This window comes from Mytilus trossulus, chromosome 3 (genome assembly GCF_036588685.1).
Source record: "Mytilus trossulus isolate FHL-02 chromosome 3, PNRI_Mtr1.1.1.hap1, whole genome shotgun sequence".
Classification (NCBI taxonomy): Eukaryota; Metazoa; Mollusca; class Bivalvia; order Mytilida; family Mytilidae; genus Mytilus; species Mytilus trossulus.
The window spans coordinates 61,107,314-61,118,076 of record NC_086375.1 but is presented as its reverse complement, the minus strand read 5'-3'; the positions used below and the strand labels follow the sequence as shown (position 1 = coordinate 61,118,076).

Genomic DNA, 10,763 nt, shown 5'->3' with positions numbered 1-10,763 from the left:
AAATGTATGTAATTGTCTATATTAGATTCCCTAGGTGATGAAACAAGTTTTGTGGATAATATTAGAATGTCATTTTCTGTTTGTACCCCTTCTCGGACTCTATTGAGTATATGTGCAAATTGAGCATCAGCTCTCTGACGCATAACAGTCTTCAGTTCATAGAATGTAACCAAATCTTGCCAAAAATTAGTAGCTAGTTGTCCATAATCTGCTGTTGACAATGAAAAAATCTACTGATCAAATACAGGGCGTAACTGAAAAAGATCACCAACTAAAAGCAGTGATATACCACCAAAGGGCTCTTTTGATCCAAAGATATCTTGGAGTCGGTTACTTAGGAAATTAAACATTCGAGTGCCAACCATGGACACCTCATCTATAATAAGGACCTTTAACTAAGTAAAATGACATCTCAGAGTGTTCAAAGTGCTTTGGTCTAATGGTATATAAGTTTTCAAAGACTGGCTAGCAGGAATGTGGAAAATCGAATGCAGCGTATTACCTTTAATGTTGTATGCAGCTTTGCCTGTTGGCGCTCCTATAACTACCTTGATCTCATCTGGATTTTCACCTGCAGTGTCAAAATATCGCAATAAGGCTTGATAAATAGCTTTCAACACATGACTTTTACCCACCCCTACTCCACCGGATAAGAAAACATAATAGGGTTCATCATTTGTTTTAGTTGTATTTAGAATGTAGTAAAAGAAACATTTTTGCTCTGGATTTAAAGAACGAACTAGTTCCAAATATTCTTGGTCTGATAGCTTATTTGCTATAACAATTTCATTTGTTTTTTTTTGCACTATTTGAGCACCCAATATCTTGTCCTATGTCATAATGTGTACAGGAATTATCTGCAGGCTGGAGTATAGATTCCATGTCTTGTCTGAGCTGTTAAGAATCATCCTCTGTTTGTCTTGCATTTGGAGCAATGTCATCTATTTCATCATTGACTATCTGTTGGTTGGCATCTTCGAAAATTTCTTCAATGCTTTCATCTAAGGTAAAGGCGCAATGCTTTCATCTAAGGTAAAGGCGCAATGCTTTCATCTAAGGTAAATGCGTCAAACATTGCCTTAAACGAAATAATGTGAGCTTCATGTATTTTAAACTCATCATCATTAGTGGTACTTTGTTCTTTTAGAGCATTTTCCTCTCTCCATGGATAAAAGAGCATTAATTGCTCTCGATAGTATAACTCTGGATCTTTTTTAAGACTATATCTCACTGAACGTATTACCTTGGGGACTCTTCTCTTGACCAGACAACTTTCATCAGGCAAATGAATTTTCATACCTACAACTATCTCCTCCACATTATTGTCTACTCCATCTATTTGATCAACTGTGTCAGAGATACCTTTTTCTTGTCAACTTGTTTTTCAAAAGAAGATGCAAATTGTGACAATATAATATTTTCCATCGAAGGTGGACGTTCTGAGTACCTATCATGGAGTCCAGCACAAATTACTTCTGTAGATTCATCAGGGAGTGTTCTGAGCACAGATGCTGGCTTCAAAATACCAATACGCTTCTCTGGTGTAGAGGTGTTGATGAAAATGACATCTCTAGAACTCTGTGTCAAAGGAAGTTGGAGCAGCAGATATATTGCTTCTTGTGCAGAAACTTCACAGTGATTCAAGAACTTGTTAGAAATAACTCTCATTTTCTCCCTTACACTGAAGTTACCTCTTTTCACTTCATCCACTGCATTTTGCTAAAGCATACTCATACCTCTTTGAGATTTCATAATATTGCTAGCTATATATATGCACACAGCATACGGGTCAATAACAAACTGGAGATCTGTTTTGCTTGCCATATTCTTAATACTTGAAGATTGTAAGAGTTTATTCTGACACCATTCACAGCTCTCTTGAAGAACACCTTTTTCTTTGACAATGATGAACGAATAGCATCTATGTACTGTTGGTTATTTAATTCACATTTAGATAGGAAAGTTTGAAAGGTCATAACCTCATCACCTGTCAGGGTTTCTAATACTATACTAATTTTTTTGTAATTGCCCTTATGCTTGAGAATTTCTGTTTTTGAATGATCTGCAGGAAATGGTTCTAAAATCAAGGTTTCTGCCATGGCGGGAATAGGAAATCCAAAGCGACATACACGCTTGCCTTTCTTCTTGCATGATTTGGAATGTCGATGATTTTGCAACTTTACAAACTGTTGATCTTCTTCTGAGACATTAGAACAAGAAGTTATGTGTGCGTCTATCAATTCAAGGATAACACTCATTTGGCTAGATCCATATATTGGTGAATTTTTAATCCAGAACAAGCAATGCAAGTGTGGAGAGCCTCGCTGTTGAAACTCCACTCTTATGTAATAGTCCTGTTATTCTCCTAATGGGGAGTTTTTACATTTTAAAATATTGGCTAGAAATATCTGAGTTCTATAGTGAAAGTGTCTGGCACATGTTGTTGGGTGCTTTTGAATCAAATCACATCTCTGCATCCAATTCATTGCAATAGTTTCTTCCACGGAAATGTCCCGTTTATATTCTTTCTTAGCTAAAATACATAGTAAGTCTAACCATTGAGTCTCAGTTGCTGAAAAAGTAGCAAAGAAAGTTGGCAGGCCTAGCTGTCTCAATATTGCAAATAATTCCTTCTGCTTGTTTTGATAATAAGGTGGTGATGACCTTATAGTCTTTAAAAATGTAAATCCCTGGTCATTTTGAAGTAAACTGTTTATATTTTCAGATGATTTCAATTGTCTAGCTGTATATGAATTATTGTTAGTTTTCCGTAAAGCAGTAGTTGTAATGTCTTTAACTTGTAATGTTTGAAGTTTCTTAAGTTTAAAGAAAATATTGGGTACAGATGTTGAGAATCTAGTGTCTGCACTCCTCAACTCTGCCTTGCAGATTGTGCTGAAAGTTACTGGAATTGTTCTCTGATGATTTTCAATTCTTTTTTGTCCAGCAAATAGCACAGGGAATGACTTTTTCTCTGCATATTTGTCAAGGAATAAGCTCAGAGGATGATTTTTTTCACCAGGTGCAATTTGTAAGGCATGTCTACCATCATCTGTAAAGTCTAAATTTTGTAGCAAAGTGTCCTTGTTCCCTTAACCTGACATCTTCATCAGATTGCTCTACCCAGTTATCATCATTTTCATCTGAGATCAATTCATTCTTTTCTTGGTTCTGTTTACTGTGTGGTAAATTATTGCCTTGTGCTCTTTAGTTTTTTGCAGACTGCATTTGCACTATTTTTTCATGGCTTTCGATCACTTCAATGTCAGCTGTCCAAGAGGTACTGTGAAAGTACTTTAATTCGTGGGTACCAATTTTCGTGGTTTGAGCAATATTTATATGTTCGTGGGTTTTTAAATTCGTGGATTTAAAAAAAAAATATGAAAAATTAAAGCCTTTAGAAACGAAGGTTAGAAACAGTCTGGATTGAAGGAAATAACAAAGTAAACATTGAATCGTGTAAATCGTAGTGACAACAATAATTAACCCAAGATAAAGTGAACAACAGATTAAAGACCATCAAAGGTGTTAATTAGGTCATAAACATGTCACCTAAAGAAAACAGTAACATTAACAAATGCTATAAACGTATCTTGAATTGTAAAATAATTCTTATCAAATTTAAGCCCACCATAAAATTATTATTTTCCATATGTATGATAACTATGAGGATATAAAATTAACACTTTATCATACTAGCATCTCAATACCGGAAATCTTACTGTCATTGAAATGTTTTTATTTTTATGAGAATTAAAACATCAAAAGTTGTACATTTAGTTTATCAAAGAAAAATGGGTATACTCCTGCATGCAGTTGTAGTTCTGTGACTGCTATTAAAGTGTTCTCAGATTCGAGGTTATTCAATATCATATCAGCAGTCAAACCTTCATAGGGATCTTTCCAAATGTCTTGATTTGGACAATGGTTGTTTTATTTCGTTGGACACTTAAATTCGTGGATAAAGTCATCCACGAAAACCACGAAAATTGGTACCCCACGAATAAAAGTACTTTCACAGTATGCAATTGTATTGCTTCCTCTTGATATAATGGACTATTTCCAATGAAATATTTAACTAACTCATAAATAACTTTTGGTCTCACAGTTTCATGGAGGATGGAGGATTTGTACTCAAGTTTTCTTTTAAATAACAGATGAATAGTAGCAGTGTCTTCAAATCTTCTAGGAAGCACAGATATAACATCAGACGGATCCATTGGTACATTAACTGTATTGCCATATATCCCAAACTGCTTTCATACTCCAAGTTCCTTCAGTTGCATGAACGGTATGCGCAATGCTACAGTTCTCTCCTCAGTTTGAGTTGGAGACAAGTGATGTAAGTAGTATGGTAAACTGTTGTACTTTAATCAATTGTTTTAGGCTGTTGGTGGCATTTTTTCTCCATTATATATTTATGGCATGTTTTGCACAGCCATTCACTTTCTGAAATACTTTTAATTCCTGTAAGAGTTTGATCCAATATTCCTTGTGGAATTCCTTTCTGCATATAATGTTCTTTAGAACAGGTATAAACACTATGCTGGTAAAATATTTGCATACAACATGAGCAAATGAAATCATCACTTCTTTTGAGCAAGTCTCTAAATATTTTAATTTGGATTTCAATGTCGCTTTTCTTTTTAATCCTTGAATGTCTGTTGAGACGTGTTTCTTTTTTGTTCCTGCTATAGGTATGTCGCCATTTTCGTCTTCTTGCTTTTTCCTTATCTCTAAATTCAGGTATACTGCGTCGTTTTGACGTGTTATATTACTCCTAGCACGTTCTTGTTCTTTAACGTCAGGTATACTGCGTCTATCTTGACGAGTTTTTTGTCTTTTAGCATTACCCTGATCTCTAACTTCAGGTATACTGCGTCGTTTTTGACGTGTTATATTACTTCTAGCACTTTCTTGTTCTTTGACTTCAGGTAAACTGCGTCTTTCTTGACGAGTTTTTTGTCTTTTAGTATTACCCTGATCTCTAACTTCAGGTATACTGCGTCTTTTTTGACGTGTTATAATACTTCTAGCTCTTTCTTGTTCTTTAATTTCAGGTATACTGCGTCTTTCTTGACGAGTTTTTTGTCTTTTAGCATTACCCTGATCTCTAACTTCAGGTATACTGAGTCGTTTTTGACGTGTTATAATACTTCTAGATCTTTCTTGTTCTTTAATTTCAGGTATACTGCGTCTATCTTGACGAGTTTTTTTGTCTTTTAGCATTACCCTGATCTCTAACTTCAGGCATACTGCGTCGTATTCGACGATTCATATTACTCCTCACTCTTTCTTGTTCTTTAACTTCAGGTATACTTCGTCTATGGAACGAGTTTCATTTCTTCTAGCATTTTCCTGATCCTTAACCTCAGGTACGCTTCGTCGTTCTTTGCGAGTTAAATTCCTATTCTCATTTTCTGTCTGTCTATTCAGAGGACCCTGCCTTTTTTTCTTCTAGATAAATTGTTTAGTTCTTGTTGTGTAAGTCCTGGAAGAGACGCATTTAAATTTTTAGAATGTTTTGGACTGTATACACTTTTCTTATGGATATTTCTCATGTCTTGATCATTTAAATATTCACAGAACCAATTCAGTTCTTTGGTTCTTGCAGGTTCTGTTGGAATATCTGTAGCAGAAGTGGTCTCAAAAAAATTAGTATCCTGAATTTTTCTATTTTTCTGAAAAGATAAACAAAGAACTCTATGATCCATTTAGTTGAGGGAACTGTAATAATAGACAATATATAGTACAACATAATTTTGTATACCCCATCTATTTTCTATTTTTTTTCCTGTCGCATGTATTTTTTTGTTCATTTGTTTTATTAGTTTTTCTCTCTTTTTTTACTGCAGTATCTTTTCTGTCTTTTTGCCACTGTAAGTCCAGGTTTAAATTGTATATAAACTGTACTAACCTTTTGGCTGTCAATTTTGGAAGTTGTTGGCTGTTCACTTTGTGAGTTGGGATTGGCCACAGGAAATAGTTGTTGAGATGCTGGTCTTGGAATGTCTTTGGATTTCTCTGTACCTAGTTTCTGTGAAAAGTGAAGAAAAATTATAGCCTAAGCCAGATACAATGTCACATGATTAAGTATTATTAGTGAAAAATGAAGAGAAAAAAATAGCCTAATGCCAGATTTTGATAAACTATTTGTGAATTAATAAAATTGATAATGATGATTCATAAAATACATCAGATTTACATATATGTGCATATACAACAATTAAATTAGTACAAAAAGTTTGTGATAATCAATTATTGTGAGTCTGTATTGGATGGTAGTTGTGCAGCTGAGTCATTCAAATCATCCATGTCTTCATCAAACGACATTGCATGAAGAACTTCCTGGCTAGAATCAAGGTCTCTTTTCAACTTTTTGCATTCATTTTGTGCCTCATATTGGTCACGTCTTGCCTGAGAAATTTTTTCCCTTAAACTTAGGTTTTCATTCCTCAAAGCCTCAATTTTCTTTTGCGCCTCCTTTAACTCTTCATCAGTTTTTGTTAAATTGGTTTTAACTGAATCAGCATTATGATTTACATCGTTCATCCAAATCCAAATTTGTGATTTCATCTGTCAAATTACTGACAGTATTCATATGCTCTTCTGAAACTTTCCCATTTTTCTTTACTTTGAAAAGCATGACCACTATTTGCAGTGACACCCCTTTTGCTTTGGTGGCAGAACTTTTAATATTATTCACCCCTTCAATTATCTGAATAAAGAAAAATTAATTAAAGTAATTGTATTAGAGTGCAACAATCCTGATGTGGTAGGTCCATAGGGGGCATGCAAATTGTCTTATATAACTATAAACTACAAGAACCATGAATTGCTCACATGGGAAATTACTATATTCAGGTATTTTAATAATCAATATTTTCTTATTCAATGTCTTTTAAGTGCCATTATTACATGGTTTGATTCAGAACTTGGTTGAAATTGACAAATCTGTTTAGGAAAGGAGATACAAATGTGAAATGTAAACAGATGGATGTATTCAAATGAACAAACATAAAACAGAGTCAAAGTGATGAAAAAGGCTTATACTAGTGAATGGCCAGGTGAGCTAAAATAACCAGCATATGATGCCATGAAAAACCAGCTCACTGGAGCCATTAAAGTGTGTGTAATTTGCAGACTAATCCCTTCAGTGTCTGCATTTGTAGAGGAATATACATCTGGATATAACTACAGTTATTATGATCCACTGTATAAAAGAAATAAACCATTATATTTGTCCAATTGCAGCAGGAACAATCTACATCTGTCAAGCTAATGTAATCAACAGTGTTACATTTATTAAAATTCAGAACCAGAATTAATTCAGAACCATAATTTAATATATTTTATAATGATTATGTCAAGTGCATGACAATACATGTATTGCAAACAAAATATGTAAAAGTGCTAAATGAGAAACAGTAAACATGTTCATATGTTACAATAAAATTTAAAGTATGATGATGGTTGAAATAAAGCATGGCTGGATGATATAAGCTTGACAGGTGAAGTGATGTCATTTATATCTAAACAGGTAAGAAATTAAAAAAAATGTTGAGACATATAAAGCATGGTTAATTTGGCCACTGATGCACATTCTAATAAAACAAATACTATTTTTAACAAAGCTGAAGTAACATTAACATTACAATTTCTTAATTTTAAAAAATAAATAAATGTGAAGGTGAATGAGTGTTACCAGCACCTTACCACAAGGAGGATCTAAATATGCAATACAATTAAAACTACATATTGAGACTAAACCATGCAATGTGATACCTGGCACGTGTGATAGCATTGTATATAACATTTATGCATGCAAGTGTAAATGAAATAGTGAATAGTAGTGAATATATTTATTTATATATCTAATGAAATTTGAATATAAAGCAGGAAAGAAGGCAAAGTATCACATTCAGTAAAGTCTGAGATTTAATGTTTAAGGCCAAAATCCATAAGTCATGCAGAAATACACACAATTACCATTGAAGGAAATTTGTTGAAATCTCAAACTGTACAAGGTGCCACGATGGAGATTGCATGCACAGTAAATAGCAAAAAATAAAAAAATAGTATTACCTTTATCAATAATAGAATGCTTCTAAAGTTAATGAATCCCATTCTGCTGTATAATCTGCCACTAATACTCGGGAAACACAATTTTTTGAACTTTCTAAAACCTTAACTCCTGAACGGTAAAAGTCAAAGTCGTCATTATTGAACTTGACCTTCATTTTGTTGTCAGTAACAACATATTAAAATTTTAAAAGGTTTTGTTGAACGGTTCATGAGTAAATGCACGGACACGACATTTTTTAAACTTTCAAGAACCGTAACTCTTCAACGGTAAAAGTCAAAATCGTCATTATTGAACTTGAACTTTATTTTGTTGTCAGTAACAACATATTAAAATTTTAAAAGATTTGGTTGAACGGTTCATGAGCAAATGCACGGACACGACATTTTTTAAACTTTCAAGAACCGTAACTCCTGAACGGTAAAAGTCAAAATCGTCATTATTCAACATAACCTTCATTTTGTTGTCAGTAACAACATATTAAAATTTTAAAAGGTTTGGTTGAACGGTTCATGAGTAAATGCACGGACACTACATTTTTTAAACTTTCAAGAACCGTAACTCCTGAACGGTAAAAGTCAATATTGTCAGTATTGAACTTGACCTTCATTTTGTTGTCAGTAACAACATATTAAAATTTTAAAATGTTTGGTTGAACGGTTCATGAGTAAATGCACGGATAACATTTGGTTGCCGCCTGCCCGGCCGCTCGACTGCCCGACAGCCCGACCGCCCGGCCGCCGTACATCCCCAAATCAATTACCGAAATTTTTGTCACAAAAATCCGGTTAAAAACAGCAAAATTTCCTTAAATTACCAATTCAGGGGCAGCAACATAACAATGGGTTGTCCGATTCATCCGAAAATTTCAGGGCAGATAGATCTTGACCTGATAAACAATTTTACTTCTTTGTCAGATTTGCTCTTAATGCTTTGTTTTTGAGTTAAAAGCCAAAAACTGCATTTTACCCCATGTTCTATTTTCAGCCATGGCGGCCATCTTGGTTGGTTGGCCTGGTCACCAGACACAGATACCCCAATGATGATTTTGGCCAAGTTTGGTTTAATTTTGCCCAGTAGTTTCAGAAGAGCAGATTTTTGTAAAAGTTAACGACGACGGACGACGTACGACAGACGACGGACGCAAAGTAATGGGAAAAGCTCACCTGGACCTTGGGCCAGTTGAGCTTAAAATGAGATATATATTTTAGGCTAATAAAATAGAGAATGGAAAATGGGAATGTGTCAAAGAGACAACAACCCGACCAAATATAAAACAATGTATACATGAAATTAGACATAATGTTTGTTTTGCTGATCGTCGTCATAATAATTAGGAAAGAAAGATAGTTTCTATACCTACAAATTTTGCCCACATGATGCAACATACGATTTTTAAAATAAATGAGCTTCTGAGTTATGGTTTGATTATTTTTTAACAAACCAAGACTCTATCTGCAAGTCATAATCATAAACTGATGTACAGAATTTCCATTTCAAAGATGCTAGCCGATGTGTTCCTAATGATCTTGAAATGCTGAACATTTTTGCAACCATGAAAAATTTGCTTTCGAGAACAGTTTTTTAAACAACACAACTGAAGTTGCATTTGAGCCCGGTGTTAATTTTTTCAAGGCATACATACCAGCCTTGATAGTTGGCTCAGTAGTTTTAGTGGAGGAAATGTATGTTGAATGCTAAAACATTTGACAACTATTAGCTTTCAGAAGGACAAATTGTTTGAATGACATTAAACGACAACAAGTGGTATACAAACCAAAATTTATAAAGAAAATGTGACATTGAGATAACACAATATTTTATTCATTATAATCAAATGATGTTTTGAATATACTCACATAAGTAACTGGGAGTTTTGTTTGCACATCCACTCCTACAAAGGCTGTGAATCTAGATATGATTTTGGCTGCTGTACTTATCATGATGATTTTCTTTTTAGTGTCGTCTGTAAAAAAAATACAATCTTTTTATAACACACATTTTGTATTTTTCACAATGATCAAGGACAAAAATCAAATAAAATTATTTTCCAAATGTTACCCCTAAAACCATTAAAATTCACACAGTAACTAATAAAATTGAGAATGAAAATGGGTAATGTCATAGAGACAACAACCCGACCGAAGGACAGAAACAGTCCAAGCCTACAAAGTGTTCTCCAACGCAGCAAGAAAATCCTGTAACCGTAGGCTGGCTTCAGCTGGCCCCTTAACAAAATGTGTTCTAGTTCAGTGAAACTCTTGAACATTTAACAAGAAAAGTGACTATAAACAATCTTTGTCTGTAATAAGTGGTTTCTGTACAGCTCATTAAAATTCTATTTTTTGAAACATTATCTTTTATTTATAATCCAGAAAACACACAATTTCGATATCCGCAAAAAACAATGACAAAAGTCAGCAAAAAAGTATGGAAATATTTCTGTAGATTATTACCTGATAATGGACCTTTTTCTAGCTCTTTAATTTGGTGTTTTGCAGCCACACGATGAACAGGCAAATCTGGATGTATATAAGATGAGGCTTTGATATCCATAGTATGAGCAAGTTGTTTTCCCGAAATAAAACCTTTCAGAGTTACTGACCCTTCAACAGATTTCTGAAAAGAAATGCAAACAAAAAAGAATAAATGAAATATTAGACTGGTACTGATTAATAAT

At 33.9% G+C, this 10,763-nt stretch overlaps 1 protein-coding gene across 1 annotated transcript in view; it reads right to left on the bottom strand.

The window, feature by feature from the left end:
* Window positions 1-5,432: 5,432 nt before the first annotated feature.
* The window catches only part of LOC134710923 (von Willebrand factor A domain-containing protein 5A-like), a 28,675-nt gene continuing 23,344 nt past the window's right edge, over window positions 5,433-10,763 (bottom strand). The window contains exons 11-15 of the mRNA XM_063571339.1: window positions 10,540-10,702; window positions 9,943-10,049; window positions 6,593-6,718; window positions 5,918-6,037; window positions 5,433-5,681 (exon numbers count right to left, since the gene is read on the bottom strand). Of these exons, the coding sequence (XP_063427409.1) occupies window positions 5,433-5,681; window positions 5,918-6,037; window positions 6,593-6,718; window positions 9,943-10,049; window positions 10,540-10,702 (765 nt within the window). The remainder of the gene's footprint in view (window positions 5,682-5,917; window positions 6,038-6,592; window positions 6,719-9,942; window positions 10,050-10,539; window positions 10,703-10,763) is intronic.